General features: G+C 36.7%; 4 protein-coding genes across 4 annotated transcripts in view; 1 reads left to right on the forward strand and 3 right to left on the reverse strand.

Annotated features, from left to right (window-relative positions):
* The window catches only part of LOC133322276 (ADP-ribosylation factor-like protein 8), a 167,764-nt gene that overhangs the window by 12,722 nt on the left and 132,838 nt on the right, over positions 1 to 22,204 (reverse strand). The window lies entirely within an intron of this gene.
* On the reverse strand, positions 1,842 to 8,645 carry LOC133322278 (F-box only protein 11). The gene is made up of 9 exons (XM_061531290.1): positions 8,509 to 8,645; positions 6,943 to 7,089; positions 6,605 to 6,871; positions 6,365 to 6,539; positions 4,750 to 6,247; positions 4,386 to 4,566; positions 3,975 to 4,315; positions 3,171 to 3,904; positions 1,842 to 1,977 (listed from the first exon to the last, which is right to left on the reverse strand). Exons 1-9 carry the CDS (start codon positions 8,600 to 8,602, stop codon positions 1,848 to 1,850), a joined length of 3,567 nt encoding a protein of 1,188 aa, XP_061387274.1. The 5' UTR covers positions 8,603 to 8,645; the 3' UTR covers positions 1,842 to 1,847.
* Positions 12,450 to 16,893, forward strand: LOC133322271 (probable ATP-dependent RNA helicase DDX43). The gene is made up of 6 exons (XM_061531282.1): positions 12,450 to 13,648; positions 15,424 to 15,578; positions 15,706 to 15,941; positions 16,006 to 16,146; positions 16,402 to 16,502; positions 16,569 to 16,893. The coding sequence occupies exons 1-6, from the start codon at positions 12,450 to 12,452 to the stop codon at positions 16,891 to 16,893; spliced, it is 2,157 nt and encodes a 718-aa protein (XP_061387266.1).
* Positions 18,321 to 20,342, reverse strand: LOC133322275 (DNA primase large subunit). Its single transcript, XM_061531287.1, has 2 exons — positions 19,936 to 20,342; positions 18,321 to 19,563 (listed from the first exon to the last, which is right to left on the reverse strand). Exons 1-2 carry the CDS (start codon positions 20,340 to 20,342, stop codon positions 18,321 to 18,323), a joined length of 1,650 nt encoding a protein of 549 aa, XP_061387271.1.

Here is a 22,204-nt window from a genome sequence, read left to right on the forward strand (position 1 = left end):
GGTGGACCTATGGACCAACAAAATTGAATGTTATATGAGAAGGGAGGTCTGGGAAAACGAAAGTCAAAACCATTAAATCTTTAACGAATATAGCCAAAAATATTATCTCTCATTAAATTATGAAATACTATATTTATTCTGAGTTTGTATAGAGGGTGGTCTAAATCGCAATATGCTGTGACATTGATATTTTTCCTAGGAGGTTTTTATACATTAAAAACCCCAAAAATTTAAAACATTAATTTCTTAAATATGACCTCGTATCGTATTATTGGAATGAAGAATCATGAATACCACTTCCTTTTCCCTATAGAATTGGACCCATTATGGCTGAAGAAGAAGTTTTTCATTGCCAAACTTCAATTCAGCCTTACTGAAGAAGATTTTCCAAAAGATATTTTATTTCAGACGGGTTTCCTTTTAGGCGTGGCTGACAAGGAATGTTTCCCATAGTTCAGAGTGGCTGAAGATAGGTTTTTTAGGAAAGCATGAATTCAGCCTGACCTTCTTTTGGAAAACATCAATTCATCTTGGCTGAATAAGGTTCGCCATAGGAAAACTACGTTTTAGTCTGGCTGAATATGGTTTTCTGTGGAAAAACTTCAATTCAACCTGGCTGAATAAGGTTTTCTGTGGAAAAACTTCAATTCAGCCTGGCTGAATAAGGTTTTCTGTAGGAAAACCTCAATTCACATTTGCTGAATAAGGTTTTCTGTGGGAAAACTTTTATTAAGGCTGGAACAAGGTTCGACATAGGAAAACTACGATTTCGTCTGGCGGAATATGGTTTTCCATAGTAAAACTTCAATTCAACCTGGCTGAAGAAAGGTTTGTGGAGGAAAACTTCAATTCATCTTTGCTGAATAAGGTTCGCCATAGGAAAACTTTGATTTAGTATGGCTGAATATGCCCATAGATAGAAAAACTTTTTCTCCTGCATGCCTATAGAATTGGGCCAATGATGCTGAAAAATACATTCATTTAACTAAATTCGAGACCAGAAAAAATAAAGTTAAAATTTTCTTAAGTGGAAGAAGAGGAAAGAAAAAAAGTAATAGTTTTGCGATTGATTTGTGTAAAAAATTGTGTATAATTAGTATTTTTTGTTTTTAATATAGCAAACTAATTTTTAAAAAGACAAATTATATATAAAATAATTAAATGAAATAATCTTAAGCATATAAGTACTGCTAAAATTAATTATATGTAAGATAAGGTGTGTATGTATATGTTAAAAAAAAAGAAATAATAATAGTAATAATAAGCTATTTTGTATGTATATATGTATATGCAACTATTTCTAAAAATGAAGGAAGATATATATATCATAATCTTAGGCTATATACTACATACATATTGTACATATCTATATATCATCAATAGTTGTATTATTTCTTATTATTATTATCGTAGTAATATGCTGCTATTGCTGTTGTTGTCATCCACATACACATGTCGGGGTCTGGGTGGATGCGTGGATGGATGCATGGATATATCTGTCATATGATATATACATATTTACCATATGTGGAGTATATAACGCGCGATAATAATTTTTAATTTTTTCGTATTCTATTTTTTTTTTCATATATCGTATTCTATACTTATAATAGAGAGACAGTTTTTTAAGGTAGGGGCGGGGGGTGTAGGAGCAGCGGGTTGAGGTGTATAAAACATGGACACAACATGTCTACACATCGATTACAGTAATTGCTTGGAGAAGAAGAGTATGGCCAGTTTTACTTTGCATATTATTTTTAGTTTTTTAATTTTTATATATATCGAATTGCTTGTTTTTTATATGGAAGTGTAGGGGTGGTGGTTTTGCGGAATCTTTACAGTTCTAGTTAGTTTACCATTAAAGTATGAGATTCCATGGGCGCCGCTGAATCATATAATGTATCCGTGTCTTGTGTTGGTTCGCCCTGTAGTTGACATTGATTCGATAGGGTGCCGGCACCGCAATCGCAAAAGAAACTGGAAAGAGGGAGAGAAAGAGAAGAGATTAGTAAAGAAACATTCGATATCAGAGGATCTACAGGACTTTGAAACATTCGAAATCTGAGGACCTACTGGCCTTTTACAAAATTTAGTTTTTTTTTTTTTTTTTGGAAAACTTTAATTCAGCCTGGGTGAATTAGGGTGTAGAAAAATGTCAATTCAGTCTGGCTAAAGAAGGTTTTTGTAGAAAATTTCAATTCATCTTGGCTGAATAAGGTTTCTCTTTGCAAAACATTAATTCAGCCTGGCTGAATATGGTTTTCTGTAGGAAAACTCCAATTAAGCCTGACAAATAAGGTTTTCTGTAGCCGAACTTAAATTCAGCTGGGCTGAATTAGGGTTTCTGTAGGACAATGTCAATTTAGTCTGGCTAAAGATGGATTTTTGTAGGAAAACATCAATTTATCTTGGCTGAATAAGATTCGCCATATGAACACCTTGATTTAGTCTAGCTGAATACGGTTTTCTATATTAAAACTTCAATCCAGCCTGGATAAATAAGGGTTTCTGTAGGAAAACATCAATTCAGCCTGGCTGAATAAGTTTCGCCATTGGAGAACTTTGATTTAGTCTGGCAGAATATGGTTTTCTATAGTAAAACTTCAATCCAGCCCGGCTGAAGAGGGTTTCCATTAGGAAAACTTCAATTCATCCTGGCTGAATTAGAGTTTCTGCAGGAAAACTTCAATTCAGTCTGGCTAAAGAGGTTTACTTATGTAAAAACTTCAAGTCAGTCTGACTGAAGTAGGTGATCTGTAGTCTATTCTACATGGCTGGGAATGGAATAGAATAGAAAAACTTCGATTCTGAATAAGTTCTTCAATAGAAAAATATTCATTCTGAATGTCTAAAAAAAATTCTTCAATTTCAATGGCTAATAAGTTCTTCAATAGAAAAAATTCGATTCTGAAAAGCTTGCATTTTGATTTGCTGAATTAGTTTTTCTCTACAATAGAAAATAGAAAAACTTTCGATCCCATGGCTGAATAAATTTTTCATTAGAAAAAAATTATCTTGCATGGCTGAATAAATTCGACAATTCTTTACAACAACTTTTATTTTGCGCTGTTTTCTCTAGAAAATTTTCTATTCAGATTGTCTAAACCAGGTATCCCATGGAAAAACTTAAAAAATCATCAAAAATAGGTATTTAAATTTTTTTCACTTACCGATCATGCCTTATGAATTCCACATCATGTCCTGCATGACAATTCTTAATACAATTCACACAAATGGCATTGCGATCTGTTGTATTACACGTCTGACATCTATAGAAATCGTGCATGGGAAATGAAGTATAGCTGCTTATTTTGTAAAGGCACTGCCCACCGGACACTGCCTTCTCGACTTCATCTTCGTTGTTGAATATTTGATTGCCACGCGTTATCGGTTGTACACCACTCGCCAGACATAGACCACCAAATTTATTTTTAAATATTTGATTATATTCCAATGTGGCTGTGGCATTATTGGTAATTTCCACACCTGCCGCTTGGCCATCGTATATACGATTGCGACGCAATATGGGATGAGATTGTGTCGATATCAAAACACCAGCTTGAGTATTGCGAAAGATATCATTCTCTTCGAGTATACCCTTGCCACCATTAAATATACAAATACCACCATCACGACCATCATAGATTTTATTACGTTTCAGGGTCGGGTTGGAATCGGTTTTAATCCACACACCCGCCATGGCATTATCGAAAATTTCATTCTGCTCCAAAAGACCCAAACCGCCATTATAAACTAAGACGCCACCATTCTGGCCACCCCATATTTTATTGCCACGTATCACTGGATTACTGCCGGTACGTATTTGTACTCCCGAATATAGATGATTAAAGATGTCGTTATCCTCCAATTTGCCATGACCATTGTCATAGAAATAAACACCAACCTGTAGAGGAGAATATTTTCATTTTTACTCCATAAAAATCAAATTAAAATGATTTCTGATTGATTCTTACCTGTTTACCGGAATGTATACGATTCCGCCGCAACACCGGTGTACTGCCTGTTGTTATCCAAACTCCCGCCAGTGTATTCGAATAGACTTCATTCTCCTCAATGAGACCCTGGCCCTTTTCGTGCACATATATGCCACCATGTTGCCCATGATGGATTTTATTGTGCCGCACAATTGGATCACTGTTTGTGCGTATTTGTATGCCGGCCAAAGCATTGCCATAAATATTATTGTGTTCGATAAGACCACGACCCTCACCGAAAATATATACACCACCCTGATGACCATTGTAGATTTCATTTTTACGTATGGTCGGATTACTGTTTGAGGTTATCCAAACGCCTATTGGGGGAAAACGAAATATATTTTAGTTATGAAGTTCTTAATGGGAATTGTGAGATCTCAAACTTACCTGCAAAATTATTTGAATGTATGCGATTCTCAATGAATTGACCCAAGCCGTTTTCATGTACATATATACCACCAGTCTGTCCGTGATGAATTTCACATTTGACCACGGTTGGATTGGCACCAGCTTTTACCTCGAAACCTGCTATTCGATTATTGTGTATGTCGTTCTTTTCGAAATAACCCTGTAAATGGAAAACAAGGGAACATTAGAAGGATTAAGTTCGACCAGGACGTTCAATATATAAAGAACCAATATTTTTGGGGCCTTTAAATATAGAATATGATAAAAAAAAAGAATTTATATTAAAAGTTTTTGTCCTCCTTGCAGAACATGTGTTAGGTGATATTGAATCACATCCACTTACCATTCCATTTTCAAATGTAAATATGCCCACATCACGACCATGATGTATATGATTTTCACGCATAATGGGACTGGCGAAATTCTTTACCCAAATGCCGGCCAATGCATTTCGACTGATTTCGTTGTGCTCGTACGTGCCCTGAGCGTAATCGGTAACATAGAGACCGACATTTTCACAATCGCTAATGTCACAATTTCTTATTATGGGATTGGCATTAACACCACCCACACACACCGCCGCACCCACCACCGATGAACTGCGGATAATACAATTGTCCACTGTCGGCGAACAATTTTCACCGATATCCAGACAATAGTGTTTGTGATGCGATACTGTTGAGGTGACATCCGGAGAGAATTTCAATGTTAAATATCCCACATAGGCATATTTGGCGCCCTCCACAAACATTACCGTGGATCCAGCTTCACGTTCTAGGACAACAGCCTCGGCCACATTGCCGGGAGCGGCACCAATTAATGCCACATCGGAATCAATAAAGAGGTACTCCCCCTTATAATGGCCGGCATGTAAAAATATCAATGGACCCGGATGATCCAATGGTGGAACATTATCCTCATACATATTGGCCAGAGCATTGACACTTGCACCACCGGCTGTCGGATTAGATAGCCCCGCATTAATGGCAGCTGCCGATGTTGAGGCTCCTCCCGAAACTGCTGCTCTCTCTTCGGGATAATCGAGGGCCGCTTGTATGGTATCAAAGAACACTATACTTCGACCGGGATATTTTTTATTTTGATAACCAGGCCTTACGTGCACGCCACGATACAGCTGACGGAAACTCTCCTTCCAGGCGTTGGCATATTCCGACTCTTCGGGTTTTTCAAAAACAAATTTACACACCTCCGGATTGAAAAGGGGCAGATCATATTCGAAAACCGATTGATACAAACGTTTCCAAAGTTCCGTATCATTTGCAATGGTATTGAAACGTTTACAGACCTGAGCCAAACGGCATAGATCTTGTTCCAGTAGATAGGAGAAGATGACTAAGAGCACCTCATCTGGCAGTTCATATTGCAAATATTGGGCAGCAGTGGGACCCATATAACTAGAACCACTACCACTGACACTGGGTGGAGACATCAATGCTGTATCCATGTTAACGGTATATAGACGCCGTGAGCGTTTGCGGGCTGGTAACATGAAACTGTTGGCATCGGAGCCACCAATTGGCAGGGCACTACAATGCTGTTGTGGTATGGAACTGTGTACAGTTGGCGGGTGTGTTAGTGGTGCCCCTGTGGGTGCATTATTCACCGGGAACGATGCATTTGTTGAGGGTGCATGTATAACAGCGGTTGACTGGTTTGTGGAAGTATTCACTGAATTACCATTGTTTAGTAGATTTGAGACAGCAGCTGACGACGACGACGAGGAGGAGGTGGTGTTGTTGGTGGATGATGATGAGGCTGACGTCGATGATGAAGGACCCACAATGACACCAGTCACCATCATCAATGCCAATGATGATGAGTTGTGACTGTGTTGTTGCGCCGCTGTTGTGTGTGATGACGAGCATGATGGTGTGGGGGATGGGTTATTGACATTACCGTTGGAATTGCAACTGGCGGATTGCTGTAATACTGATGTGGAAGGCCATTGATCATGGCTGCTACTTGTGGGTAGTTTACTGCGTAAATCGTAGGGCGATTGGTGTACACCAACACCACCACCACATGTATTCGAGGAAGATGTTGCTGATGTAGTTGTCGATCCTGATGATGATGTTGTCGTGGAGGTGGATGCTGCAATGCCGGATGAAAATCCTAGAAAAAAATAAAAATTATAATTAAAAAAAACTTCATGGCGTGAAATTGAAAGTACGCTTTACCTCCACCACCACTATTTGATGTGCCTGCATCCGGGTCATTTATATGCATTCCAACATATTCGAATAGTGACATTTGTCCCGTTGAAGCGTTGCTATTGCCACTGTTTGAATTTGCAATACCTCCGCCTCCTCCGGTCATTTGATTTAAACCCATATTTGTTGATGATGATGACGATGATGCCGATGCCGACGACGATGACGAAGAACAAGCAGCATTTAATACTTGTACTTTGGAACATGAGGGCCCAGAACCATCGTACATATCACCTGTAATAGGAAGATTTCGATTATTTATATACAATTTTTATTGTAGAATTTTATGTAGCTGCAATACAAACCTGCTGAATTCGATGTGCTTGCTGGAGTGGGTTGACAGGAACCGGATGCTGAAGACGATGTTGCCGCCGATGAAGAATTTATAGCTACCGAGTGATTTTGTATAATTTGTGATGATGAATTTTGTAAAATTGGATCCATAATATTGCCTAGAAAAAAATTAAAATTGAAGAGAAGATTAGTTTTTGGTCGGGGTATTTATTTGAAATGATCTAAAAAAATAAATGTGGTCTAAAATATGGTTGCAAGGGATAGGAAGTTAGATTTAAAGCATTCCTTCGATTTCAGGTAAAGGAACATAAAACGCTGGACGACAACATAATCAAATGCAGTAAAATACTGCATATACATCCTTCTTTAATTCCGCGAAAGTATGGGAACATGTAGGGATAACTAAAACCCGAGGAATCAAAATTGCCCAACTGACTGAAGACATCCTCAATTCCGAGGATTTCATTGTAATAAATCTTATCTTAGAAAAGGTACATTGCTGGCGTCTACTGTGAACGGCTAAACTTTAAGCTTACCCAGCTGAAATCTTCGTTATTTAAAAGACAGCGGAATTGATAGTCTGGATGCAGAGACTGTCTTTGTGGATAGTCAGGCGGCTCTTAAAGCCATCAAATCTTGTAATATCAAATCTGATGTCGTTGTCGAGTGAAGAGCGGTTTTGGAAACACTCGCTTACACCTATCGGCTGTGTTGGGTACCAAGACACCGTGACATCACGGGTAAAGCAGACGAATTAGCTAGACGAGGATTTCAATCTACAGATCTTCAATGAACGAACCGATTTCCGCAAGAAAAAAAGTATACCATTGTAATCAGGGCCCTAAGGACTACATGTGGTAAAATTTTCAAAACGATTCGCGATGGAGCCCTAAACTAGACTTGTTGCGAACAATATTCCCCCATCATCGAACTTGATTTAAGTTTGGAAGAAACAAAGTTTGGATGAAATCACAATACATTGCATTGGGGAACAAGTCAAAATTAGAGCTCCAAGGCGAAAAGTTTTGAAATGTTTATTACATCGTTTAAAATTGGTTTTATAACATTTAATCCCAAATCAATCTTTCTTGTGAAAATCAATCGGTTGACATGTCTAATGGGCAGGTGGTCAAAATCGGCAACGTGAAAGCATTTCCTTTTTATTTATAATATTTTTTATGCGGGGCAGACCTTCTGTTGGGGATTTAAGACTTGCTGCTATGGACATATGCCAAGCAAACTCCTTCAGAACATCAACAGCCTCAAAATTATAACCATATTACCATAGATTGGATTTTTAATACACTGGTACCAACGAAATTTCTAATACCCTTATTTTAGGATGTAAGGACTTCTCTATTAAGAATTTCCACAGGACCTTCAACTCAACAAGCCATAAAAATGTCAAATTTATTTCTATCATTAAGTCCCAATAAATATATGAAAAACAAATAGATTCTGAAAACATTCTGAACTCTAACCGGACCCATTGGAATCACTCAAATTAATGTCTATAAACATATTTTTCATAAATATATCAAAATAATTAATATAATAATAAGAAAATTAATACTCACCAACCGGACGATTCGGCAAAGCTATGCGATTGGCACCCTTTCGTTTGGAACGCCGCACATAGGAGCGCGACGATGTAAATGATGCACTAGGCATTTTCCCAACTTATATTTGTTGTCTTATATTATAATAAAACAACCAAAAAATAATATTAAAATAAACCCAATTGTTTGCCTTTTGTGTGCGGGAAGGTTTGGGGGGAGTACGTCCGCCGACCGTCCTTTATGCACCTTCAATTATATTCGTATGGAGTTTCTTCTCGACAGAAATTTTCACCATATACATAACACACAATTTTTGAACCATTCATTCGAACGAAGAAATATTCATCAACCCTTCACAATACACGGCACAACAACAGCAGCAGCCGACGCAGCACACCACTACACAAACAACTGCACTGCTGATGATGAGTGTGGCACTGCTTATAGTATGTGAGAGGAGGTCTGGGATTTTATATTTTTTTCGTTTATTCGTTCATTTTTTTCTTTTTATCCTATCGATGATGATTTCCAAATCGGGTTCTTTCTCAAATACACCATGGCCCAACAATGCAACGCAACGACTGCAACAATAAATTATTTTCCGTTTTAAATTAAATGAAGACGAATTGAACTGCTTCCTTTGTTCCTTTAAATTTTTTTTTGAAAAAGGAAATTGAGAAAAAAATGTTTATTTTCTTGTTCTTATTCTCTTTTTTGTTATATGCACTTTTGAACAAAACTCCAAAATTTATAACATTCCCAGCTGCACGGGATAACAAAAGGAACGGTACGCCATTTTCATTTAACAGAGATGCCAGCTGTAAGTAGCGAGAGAGAAATATGCAACAACAATTGGTATATATTTCAATTGTAATGATATTTTGAGGATATTTAAAAAAACAAATATTTTCACATTTTTTTTTCAATAAATAATTGCTCTCACGTAAATTAATTTTATACTAGTTATTTTTAACACAAAATAAACAAATAAAAATATTGGCAACTCGCTATATACCGCCTTCCTTTATCCTAGTTCTTCTTTTCCTGCTACCTTTGTAGGGTTGCCATATCAGCAGCCATTGTATTAAAGCGAAACAATACGACTACTTTGGCCCCACAACACAAAGGAGTAAATTTTATGGTTTAACATTTGTTTATTACACAAATTGTTGTTTTTCTTTTTTTGTTAACTGATAATCACTAATAAATTATACGCACACAACAACACTTCATGCTTTGGCATAAACAATTGGTTACACTAGTCTATTAACATTGTACATGACAAAAAATATATAATGATGATGTTGATGATGACTGAACCATGTCTTTGCTTGTCTTTTTTTTCTTCTACTGTCTGTCTACTTTTTCACAACTCGTTTTTTCACTCTCACGAAGATTTTTTCTTTTCATATTTTCTTGATCGAACTCATTTATCATCGAATAATTAATATTTGCATAATTATATTTAAATAATGTTATTTTGTGGATTTTATTTCCATATATATCCCGAAATTTTCTATTTATTTTTTAATTATATTTTTTACACACACAAAACTACTCTCGATACAATTCTTGTCCATCGTCTTCTTCTTCCGGGGGGTAACTAAACCATTCAACGGGAATTGATAGCTTTCATATATGCAGTGAGCTATCATTCACAGAACAATTAGAGCAGAAAGTAACGTAAAGTATGTTAATGTAAAATTAAGAAAATTTAAACCAAAAAAATGTAATTAATACGTTTCTGTGATTGTTTTATATAAAAAACGATGTAAGCAACTTACTGCTAATTACGACAATATAAATAAAGAATCCAAATTATTAAGCTTCTCCCAAATTTGTTGAAGCAGGTGCTCAAGCTCGCCATAATATCGATCTATGGGATGTAGCGTTATATGATGGCATCCCAAAAATGTAGACCAATATTGATAACGTTCAGTATCAATATTGGTCCACAAAAAATTACAGTCAATTAGATTGAAAATGTGCTGAAACCCTCAATACACAGAATATTTCGCGGTACAATTATATGGGGTACAGTAGATACCCCAGTAGAAAATTTAAACCAAAAAAATGTAATTAATACGTTTCTGTGATTGTTTTATATAAAAAACGATGTAAGCAACTTACTGCTAATTACGACAATATAAATAAAGAATCCAAATTATTAAGCTTCTCCCAAATTTGTTGAAGCAGGTGCTCAAGCTCGCCATAATATCGATCTATGGGATGTAGCGTTATATGATGGCATCCCAAAAATGTAGACCAATATTGATAACGTTCAGTATCAATATTGGTCCACAAAAAATTACAGTCAATTAGATTGAAAATGTGCTGAAACCCTCAATATACAGAATATTTCGCGGTACAATTATATGGGGTACAGTAGATATCGGATATAAGCACATTTCATGTAAGAAAAAATCGCATATAAGAAAGATTATCAAAAACACCGAGCTTATACTTTCTTATATCCGATAATTCCATATAAGAAAAAAAACGCATATAAGAAATAAATATCCGCCTTTTTTGAGTTTCTTATATCCGATATCTACTGTATATCTAAAACCCAACTTGAGTCCAAAATACTAAATTGCAGCTGTAAAAACCTTATTACAGAAGGGTTGTTCCATAAGCCGAGCTTAAGAAAGATTTCCAAACGCGTCGGTCTTGTGCGCATCTCCTCCAATTTGAAAGACTATACTCCGAGATGTTGTTTCAACTTGGTCTTTCCATCTGATTCGTGGCCTCCCCCTTCTGCGTGAACCATCAGTAGGGTCGCTTTTATATACCTTTTGAGCTGGGGCATTATCATGCATTCGCACAACAATAGAACAGACTATGTCGATGTCAACATATAGATTGTAAAGCTCGTGGTTCATTCGATGCCGATATTGACCGTCGACGCAGATCGGCCCATAGATCTTTCGGAGATTTTTTCTCTCAAACACCCCAAGAGCTACCTCATCTGCTTGCGTAAGTACCCATGCTTCAGATCCATATACCAGCAAGGGTAGTATCAGCGTTTTGTAGAGTGTGAGTTTGTGAGATCCATATAACAGCACGGGTAGTGTCAGCGTTTTGTAGAGTGTGAGTTTGGTCTAAATTGCTCACTTAGATCATAGTAGCATCTGTTGCCCAACACTATCCTTCACCGAATTTCAAAACTGATGTCATTAGTTTTATTTGACCATTGGCTTCAGACGTTCACACAGCATACGGGATAGCATTTTACATCCAATGGAAAGGAGACTTATTCCTCTAGAGTTGGCACTTATCGTCTTGTCTCATTTTTTGTGTACGGGACACAGGATGCTGAGGTTCCAATCATTGGGCATGCATTCCTCTAGCCAAATTGTACTAATCACCTGGTGCATACTCCTATGTAAAAGTACTTTAAGCAAATTGTCTAGTGTAAAAGTAATATTACCCTTGCAAAGACAGAAAAGTGCAAAACAAGCTTATGACAAATGACATAGTTTGACAGTTCGCCATAGCACTTCATATTGGAATATAGCGCTGCCGTATGTATTTTATATTTGTTTTTTATTGGTCGAAACATTGATCATATCGAATATATACGGAATGTGTATTTTTTCCATCTCATTAAAAATATTTAATTTAATAAAACAGTAATTAACTTAACACATATTTATACAAAATCTCGAAATATATATGTAAAAATATATGTGTACAATTCCCTAAACAGGGAATTACCCCAATTCCACAAATAGGGAATTAGCTCAATTCCCTAAATAGGGTATTACCCCATTTCCGATGTATTTAACAAGTGGCATCACTGTTACAATAATTAATATTGCAAAAAAATTGCATTGAGCAGCATTAAATTTACCGTTCATTCTCGCGATTAAACAAAAGTGCAACAAACACCGCTTAGCGAACGCTTAAATTGATGACAACGTGAAAAATCAAATTCGAAAAAGTTTTTAATTGCCACCATGTCCGATTGGGAAGATGATTGTGACCAACAGCAACAACAAACTGCTTCTACCACGCATAAAAGTAGTTCCTCTTCCTGGAGAGGTAGTGGCAGAGACGATGACTATGGTGGAAGTGGCGGTGGTCGCAAACACTCATCTTTAACATCCTCGTCATCGAAGAAATATCAGGATACCACAGATATGCGTCAAAATTCCATTGGCCGTATTATTGGGCGAGGCGGATCGAATATACAGAAATTGGAATCGGATTACAGTGTTCGCGTGGAGATTGATAAAAATCGTGGAACTGTTACAGTGTCGGGTAACAGTGACAGCGATGTAAAGGACGCCATGCGAGAAATTAAAAGTAAAATGAGCGATTCGGATGGCCGTGATCGGGAACAACGTGGTCGTGATCGTGATAACTATTCGTCCAGAAGAAACAATGACTATGATAATAATTCCAGGAGAAATAATGACTATGATAACAATTCCAAGAGAAATACTGACTATTATGGATCATCCTCTTCGTCCTCGAACAGGTATGGTGGCAGTGGAGGCGGCAGTTCCAGTCGATACCAAAGTAGTTCATATGACAATAACAGTTATGGTAAGCAGCAGTCATCAACAACGACTGCCAAGGATGATACCTACGACAGTGACTCGGGCACAAACAATGGTGCCGTAATCGATTGGGATAAACTAAATCAACGGGCCGAAATTGAACGCAAAAAACGATGGGCCAAATGTCCACCGCTACGTAAAGATTTCTATCAAGAACATCCCGATGTGGCAAATATGAATGCCGAAGATGTGGCCCGCATTCGTTTGAAGAACAACAATACGACTGTGAGTCGTGTCTTTGCCAAAGATGACAGCGATGACATTCCAAATCCAGTTACAAAATTTGAACATTGTTTTGCTCCCTATCCGGACTTAATGGCGGAAATACAAAAGCAAGATTTTAAAAAACCCTCACCCATACAGGCTCAGGCGTGGCCAATTCTATTGAAGGGTGAAGATATGATTGGTATTGCTCAAACGGGTACTGGTAAAACTTTGGCATTTTTATTGCCCGCCATGATACACACCGAATATCAAAGTATACCACGTTCCCAACGGGGAGGACCTAATGTGCTGGTTATGGCTCCGACCCGCGAATTGGCTTTGCAAATTGAAAAGGAAGTCAATAAATATTCGTTTCGTAATATGAAGGCGTAAGTAAATCACAAAAAACAAGTAAAATCAAATTTATGTTCGGCCGGGCCGAGCTTTTGGTCCACAATGAGGTTGACACTCAAAATATATCAATTTTTTGCGCAAAAATATTTATGTTATGATAGACGCGAGAAAATATGTTTGAAATTTTCAAAATACCGAATAGTGCGACTATACTCAAACTGGGATCATAATATTAGAATACAAAATACCAAATTACAGCCATTTCACCATGAAAAAAGTTGTCCAAAATCGTAAAAATACCGAATATTGGAGGATACCCCGGAAATTGAGTCAATATTTATAATTTTTAGTACGGAGAGATGTTTTACAATGAGAATCCGAAATATTAAAAGAAAGCCGGAAGTATTGATTTCCACAAGAAAAAAATCGGATCGATATAATCAGGGCCCGTAGGGCTTTTTTTAGTAAGAATTTGAAAACGATCCGCGACTGGGCTATATGCTAAACTTGTACCATATGTCCTTATATAAAAGATCCGCCCAATTTTTGGTATTTTGTGTCTGTTTCAGCATAGCGTATATATAGTTCCAGCTCCATTTATGATATCCTGACTGTTATTTTGCCGTTGCATACTCTTTTTAGACGTATTTCCTTCCGATTATGACCACAATTTGGCATCACAAGTTCTTGCGGGGGAAACAATTTCGTTGCTTAATATTACTGCTATAGGTCCATATTTCTACATAGCCTCGAAATAAAGTTTGCAATCTATATCCTTGATGACCATTGACCAGATGTCCACATTGCACCAGGAAATAATGGAAAAGACCCACAAAAAACACATCTATACATTTCACATATTCGTGCGACTATAGAGCCGCATCGACAGTCCTATTTAATTCACAGGTGTTTAAAGACATGTCTGTGTTCGGCATTCCTGCAAAATTAATACGTCTATGCAGGATAATAACTTTGAGTGTCACAAGGTCAGCAGTTAAAGTCGGAAAGGATCTATCAAAAGAAAAAAATCTGACATAGATTAGCTGATAAATTCAACTACAGTATTCATTAAATGGTTGAGACATCCTCCTCCCTTATTTTTGGGATAGAAGAAAATTAAAAATTTCTGCAACAGGAACACCGAAATGCCTGTCGTCGAACAAAATAAGAAAAGTCTAACAAAAAGTTCCCAAATTTAACTGTATTTTTTAATTTATTAGTCCTTCGAGCTCTCTTATAAAACAATTTAATCAAAAGATTCGCAACTTTAACTGTAATTTAAATGTGTGGAGGATCTTCAAATTGAACTGTAAAAAATAAAATCGTAACAAAAATCGGATAAGGAACCTAACATCTTCTGGTCCTTCGAGCTCTTCTTTGAGCTTCTGAAGAAGGTTATCTATATAAATCCCATTTATAGATTGTACTGTGCAACTTGAGAACTACAGCTTCGAGGTAGTGTTCGGAGTGTTCAAAAAAGACGCATTCGCAATTTTTTTGCAATGAAAGCACGCATTTCTAATTTGTCTATTGTAAAAAATTGCGGATGCGTTTATTTGAACACCTGTTTCTATATGAAAAAGTTGCCAGATAGAAACAACATTTAACATGTATTCATAACAGAGATGGATGTTTCCGAAACAAACTGTTTGTACCCCGCTTTTTGTGCCAGTCTAAGAACTTTCAGAACTGCCCTCATGCTGTAGCATATACTCCCATATAAAGGTTATAACTTGCACCCATTATAAATGTTGTGCAGGTTATAAAAATTCGCCCACGTCGAACTTAACCTCAATTTTATTTGTTTTAGGGTATGTATTTATGGCGGTGGTAGCAGACGCGATCAAATCGGTAGCGTTGAAAGTGGAGCGGAAATTATTATTTGTACACCTGGACGTTTGAATGATCTCATACAAGCTAATGTTATTGATATTGCAACTATTACGTATTTAGTATTAGATGAAGGTAAGTTCGGCAATTTTCCTAATTTTTTTGAGAGGTGGCCTTAAAGGAAATTTCCTCCCAAAATTTTTCTCTTGATAACGAAGATTTTTCTTTTTTAAATTATTATTATTTTTTTGTTTGCTTCCAGCCGACCGTATGTTAGACATGGGTTTTGAACCCCAAATTAGAAAAATCCTCTTGGATATACGACCAGATCGTCAAACGGTTATGACCAGTGCCACATGGCCACCGGGTGTACGTCGTTTGGCCGAAAGCTATATGAATAATCCCATACAAGTTTGTGTTGGTTCCTTGGACTTGGCTGCCACCCATACGGTGAAACAATTAATTGAAATTGTCGAAGAAGATGAGAAATTTTATTTGGTAAAGAGGTCATGCCGGAATTTTTATTGTGAAATGTTTTATGCTTTGTTGTTGTTTTTGCTAGGTAAAAAGTTTTGTCAAAAAGATGGCCTTTGATGAAAAAGTTATAATTTTTTGCGGTAAAAAAGTTCGTGCCGATGATCTGTCAAGTGATTTGACTCTGGATGGTTTTCGTTGTCAGTGTATTCATGGATCTCGTGATCAGGTAAATAAATAAATTTTGTTTTTTGTTTCGAAATTAAATCGTTCATAGCTCAGAAGTCGGAATGAACAGCGAACAATTATTAATTATTAAAAAATTAAATACTTTCCAGTTAATAGACATGAAGAGAAAACGATTTGAAACAAATGTGATGAAGTAGGAATTGAGAAGATATTTCAATTCTGAACGGTTCCTAAAGGGACCCACTCTCATTATTAAAAATTAATTTAAAGCGTTTTCTTTTTGTTTATATTTCAGTCTGATCGCGAACAGGCTATTGCCGATATTACCTCTGGTGAGGTAAACATTCTCATTGCCACAGATATTGCCTCACGTGGTTTAGATATTGAGGACATAACGTAAGCTTTTCAACTAAGCAGAGAAGATATATTTTATAATTTAATTTAATTCCTTCTTCACCTTAGCCACGTTATAAATTTCGATTTTCCACGCAACATCGAAGAGTATGTACATCGTGTGGGCCGTACAGGACGCGCTGGACGCACTGGTACATCGATTAGCTATATAACACGCTCCGACTGGGCAATGGCTCCTGAATTAATCGATATCCTCGAAGAGGCTGGCCAAAAGGTGCCAAGTGAGTTGCGCACAATGGCTGAACGCTTTGCCAAAGCCAAAGAACGTCGTGCCGAAGAGAATAAAACCTATAATCGTATGCGAGGTGGTCGAGATAATTATGGTAATCGTAGCGGAGGTGGCGGCGGTGGTGGTCGCCGTGATCGCTATTAATATATGTACATATTATATGTATGTATAAATATGTTTTGTTAATATAGACGGATTTTTTTATTTACTTAAGAAATATGGACTACACATGAATTACAAACGTTACAACTCATTGTAATTTTATTTTTTTTTAATTTAATTTTGATATCTATTAATTAAATATCCTTGAATTCGAATATAATAAATAAAATGGAGTAACATTAATTGTTGTTGTGGGTTTTTTAATTGGAAAAAAGTTCTTTTTTATGTAACGCCACGCCTTAGGCTATAAATTCTTTTTAAAGCAATCCACGCTTTAGGGACTACCAATAGGCTATAAAATTCTTTTTAAAGCAATCCACGCTTTAGGGACTACCAATAGGCTATAAAATTCTTTTTAAAGCAATCCACGCTTTAGGGACTACCAATTGGCTATAGAATTCTTTTGAGAAATCCACGCCTTAGCGCCTATCAATAGGCTATAGAATTCTTTTAAGAAATCCATGCCTTAGGGCCTAACAATAGGCTATAAAATTCTTTTAAAAAATTCACGCTTTAGGGCCTACCAATAGGCTATAAAATTCTGTTCAGAAATCCACGCCTTAGGGCCTATCAATAGTCTATTAAATTCTGTTAAGAAATACACGCCGTAGGGCCCACCAATAGACTATAAACACCCCAAAGCTGCCTTATCTGCTTGTGGAAGTAACTATTCTTCAGATCCATTTATATATATATATATAATCGTTGGATCGATGCTGTAGTTCTCAAGTTCCACAGTTGATCCGGGTCTACTGGGCGTCTGGTGCGTTGATATCATCAGCTTAGTTTGCTCGCCGTTTACTGCCATACCCACTTTGGCAGACTCCTTCTCTATTTGTTCAAAGGTGGCTGTTGCCGATCTCAATGTTCGACCCATTATATCGATGTCATCGGCGTAGGAGAGTAACATGTGTTGTTTGGTGTAAAGAGAGCCATTTCTGTTCACATTTGCCTCTCGTATAACCTTTTCCAGGTCACACGACAAACTGTCACCTTGTCTGAATCCTTGTTCGATATTGAAGGGCTCTGATAGTTCCTAGCCGACTTTAACTGCTGATCTTGTGGTAACCCGCTTTATTATTCTTCAGCCGATTAATTGCTATTCTGATCTCATATTGGCTAGGTGGTATACAATATATACCACATTCTCTTATTGGTTCTGGGGTATTATTTTCACCGCCACTACTTGATACCAGAAGCTTTTCAAAATGCTCCTTCCAGATCCTCAACACGCTATATGTATCTGCCTGCCATCTTCATCTCTACAAGAACAAAACCTTTGGGTGGAAGGTACAAACGATGCAAATTTAAAAAAAAAATAAAAATTTATAGTATCAACTTTTTTTAATATAAATCGATTAAAAATACTTTTTTTATATAAGAAATCTAAACACAATACAAAACAAAACTTAATAATCTATAGCCGTTAAATCCAAATCATCTTCCCAGGCAATTTCACTGGATTTCGACGTGGGTTTTTGGGTACTACTTTCAAAAGTTTTTTGTGTATCATCGGCAATATTCCACAGTTCATCATCATCGTCGCCATTCATATACGACGAATAATCTTGTGTCGATTGAGTACTGCTAATATTACTTTTCATAGATTTTCGTGGCCCACCACCAGTTGATTTCTTTTCGACACGACTTCCCATAAGTTCTTGACTCTGGAGATAATAATGATTCGGATGATTAATGGCAACTTCAACATTCGTATCATGGGTAACTTGAAAATATTTAGCACATGCCAATTGATAATGATGTTTCGCTGCCAAAGCGGCAACATCTTGTATGTGTGCTGTACCCAAACCGGCAGCGGCAAGTTTTTGTTTCAGCGTCGATTGATCGTAGTACTTAAAGGGACAGCCATTGGCACTGCCTTGTACAACATTTTCTTGGATAATTTTGGCACACGAATATGGTGCGTAATCCTTGAGAGAACCCTTTTTACCATAGTTATGTTCAATATTATATTGATAACTTTTAACAAATTTCTCGGGATCCATTTTCTTTGTTAGTTCTTCACGCCAAAATCGTATTGCATCCTCTAGGGTGACACCAATACCTTTCAAAAACAGGCCATATTGCATACGGCCATCATATTTGAGATGATGTGTGGTGCGCAGATGTTCATGACACAAACGCATACAGAGAGGGAATGATTTTTTGGATAATTGATCGATAGATTCGATGGGTACCTTGACATCCTTGCCAACGGTATAATCTTTACCCGTGTAGGAGGTGTGTAAAGATTTCAGAAGGGTGAATAGACGTTCATCTGTCTCTACTTCACGTATTAAACGTTGGGCCGACTTGAGACCATGCTCAATTTCTTCTAGCTGCTTGGTGCCCACAATTGATATGAAGTCATGGGTGTTGACGTAGGCCTGACCATCTTTAAGATAGCAACGACGCGATCGAACCAAATCCAGAACTTGTGTAAATGGAACTTTATAAAAATCCAACATTTCAATTTTGGCCACACTCTGACCCACTGTACTTTCGATGAGACCATCCTTAACGGCGTTTTTCTGCTCAGCAGATAGGGGAACATAATTCAAATTGTGCAAATCGAGAAATTGTTTTATTTCGGCTGGGGTCATGGCGGAAAATTTATACTTGAATAATTCCATTTCGCGGGCAATGAACCAACTGAAAATTTGAAAGAAAATAAAAAAGCTTCAATTTAATATGCAATGTCTGGATTCTTAGATTACGATTTAATTCATTTCTTGAATAGGTTAATTAATATATGGGTTAAATAGTTTCCCCAAGACCTTTAAATGCTGAAAATCGGCAGATACGACAATGTGGGACATAAACGATTTTTGTGTAGCCGTTGAGAGAGCATCTTAAAACAAAAATTTTAACACACATCTTTCGGGAAGCATGAAATTGTTGCAATAAAGACTTGAAAACACTTCAAAATTATATCAATATTTGGTTCGGCCAAATATAGATATATGATTATAAAGAAATAATAATTATTACTAAAACAAAACGAAAATAATTTCAGGCACATACCTCTTTAGCTCCTGGGTACGACAATAGGCCAGTCGCAAAATAAAATGTGAAATGTAGTCTCGTCGGCGAGCCTGCAACTCAAACTCATGTTTGCTTATATTATTTGCCGCTGTATTACCACCATTTGTACATAGACGCAAATAGCCCTTCAGACCTTCTCGTGATAATTCATCGTGGACATATTCCTTCCAATCATCCGATAGAAATCGTAAACCCTTGGCCTGTGCCTGCTCCAAAATCCTCAAGACTTTCAAACGTTCCAAGGCCAAATCTTCAAATTCTTGTATTTTAATATCTTCGGTCGGTGGCAAACGATACAGGAGCACATTGTGTTTATATTTTTGTTCCAAATTCTCATATTCGGGTTTTCGTTCAATGCGCGCTTTCGATTTGCGTCTAAAATCCATTTTTGCAATGCTTTTAACAAAAACAATTTGCAACAAATACAGTTTGTTTACAAACTAAATGGCGGGAATGTGAGAAACGGCAATGTCAAAGAGGTGATATTTTGACGCCGTCGCTTTTTTCACTGCATTGGGTCGTGCGTTTCTTTAAGAGTCTAAACGCAACCATAGAGTCTAGAGTCAGCGACAGTCGTTTGCCGTGTGTTTCTTATAGGCAACGGGAAATCGCGACGGCTGACGTTCGCGTCTAGCGGCATGACGCTAGAATAGATTTTATTCATTTTTGCTCAGCGTCATACTCAAAATTTCTCTCTTGCTCGCAATTGAGTTGCCATATTTTAGGTAAAAATCAACAGTGCTACCAAATTTCAATGAGAATTTATATCAAAACATATGGCAGTACTGTAAAAAAAAAAAAAATAAATATTTTCAAAGATTGTGGATGTTTTTTAATGAATTATTAATAAAATGGAAGAAAAATATTTTTTTTCAATAATTTTATCCAAATTCCTTGACATTATTGTTTATTAAATAATAAATTGATTTTGGTTTGCACAACGTAAAATTTTCTGTCAGAAAATGAAAACAAATAATTGACATTTTGTGCCGCTAACGCTAACTCTTTCGTTTGGTTTTCACGCCGGCGAAAAAGTATGACGCTGACTCGTAACTCTCTGGTTGCGTTTAGACTCTAAAGCCGTTTAAATGACAAATGGATGATATTTTGACGGCGTTGTTTTGCATGCTTTGGACCTTGCATTTTTAATTGGTCGCATTATTGCGTTGTTTTTAGACGCCGTTGAAATGTTTAATAGGGTAGAGATAGATTGTTTTATATGGGTGGACTTTACCTACAAATGGACGATAATTGTACGAATATTTTGGTATGAAGATTTTCAAAAATACAAAATATTAAATTACAATCACATCGATCGTTACCTTTTGTTTTATATCAATTACTGACATCTACCACTACCACTAAATATACCGACCAATTTTACTTTCAGCCTTATTCTGGATGTCAATTCCATGTGAATATACTCGCTCTTCCCCTTCGAATAAAATATATTCGAAGAGCGACTAAAAAATATTCGAAATATTTATAATTTAAAAAAAATAAAATTTCATAATTTTAAAAACTGTTTAAAAAAGTATTTATTTTTAACACTATTGTTTAAGGCTTAAATTACAAAACTGTAAATTTAACGACAGATTAAAAAAAAAACAAACAAATATCCACACATAGTGGGTATATTCTAGGAATGTTTACGGCCTCCACCACTGTCATGATGATGTGAACTACCGTCACCATTATTCTCAAACGATTCATATAGATCGCCATATTGACCAATATATTCCAAATCATCATCATCGCTAGATGAGGAATCCTCAGTAGTGACCGGCACTACTCCACTTGCTGGCGGTTTAAAATATATTGTCGATTTACTATTGAAACGTCGACGCCCAATATAATATTTAAGGAATTTTGTTGCTGCCTTGGGTCCAATGACTTGACTCAGATGTTCGTGAGTGATTACAAAAGAGGCACCATCTTGGCTAAAACTTTGTGGTGGAGCCAGAGATGATTTGTGCGGTGCATAAATTAGAATACTCTTATTAGGAATGTGATGCGGGGTAACAATGGAGTTATTCTGATTGTTTGCTTCCGCAATGCTGGTCGATGATGAACTTGGACTTTTGAACTTGAACTTTTCGGGTGGTGGTTCCAAATTCGTTGTTGTCGATGATACTATCGTACAATCAATATCATCATCTCTATCATTATGCGTATCTTGTAATATCATTTTCCTATTTTGTGATCGGCAGTATTCTTTCTTGTTGGGAGAAGGTGACTGCTGCATGGT

The sequence above is a fragment of the Musca vetustissima genome, unplaced genomic scaffold (genome assembly GCF_032173495.1).
Source record: "Musca vetustissima isolate MV318-11 ecotype Yass unplaced genomic scaffold, APGP_CSIRO_Mvet_v1 utg24602, whole genome shotgun sequence".
NCBI lineage: Eukaryota > Metazoa > Arthropoda > Insecta > Diptera > Muscidae > Musca > Musca vetustissima.

Excerpts from the sequence above, each read along its gene's own strand:
- LOC133322278 (XM_061531290.1), bottom strand. The coding sequence starts at position 8,602 with ATGCCTAGTGCATCATTTACATCGTCGCGCTCCTATGTGCGGCGTTCC. Across the intron at positions 7,090-8,508 it reads TTTGCCGAATCGTCCGGTTG|GCAATATTATGGATCCAATT; the intron begins GTGAGTATTAAT and ends ATTTTTTTCTAG. Across the intron at positions 6,248-6,364 it reads AGCCATGATCAATGGCCTTC|CTCATCATCATTGGCATTGA; the intron begins CACATCAGTATT and ends ACACAGTCACAA.
- LOC133322271 (XM_061531282.1), top strand. The coding sequence starts at position 12,450 with ATGTCCGATTGGGAAGATGATTGTGACCAACAGCAACAACAAACTGCT. Across the intron at positions 13,649-15,423 it reads TCGTTTCGTAATATGAAGGC|GGTATGTATTTATGGCGGTG; the intron begins GTAAGTAAATCA and ends TATTTGTTTTAG. Across the intron at positions 16,147-16,401 it reads TTCATGGATCTCGTGATCAG|TCTGATCGCGAACAGGCTAT; the intron begins GTAAATAAATAA and ends TTTATATTTCAG.
- LOC133322275 (XM_061531287.1), bottom strand. The coding sequence starts at position 20,342 with ATGGATTTTAGACGCAAATCGAAAGCGCGCATTGAACGAAAACCCGAA. Across the intron at positions 19,564-19,935 it reads CGTACCCAGGAGCTAAAGAG|TTGGTTCATTGCCCGCGAAA; the intron begins GTATGTGCCTGA and ends TCAAATTTTCAG.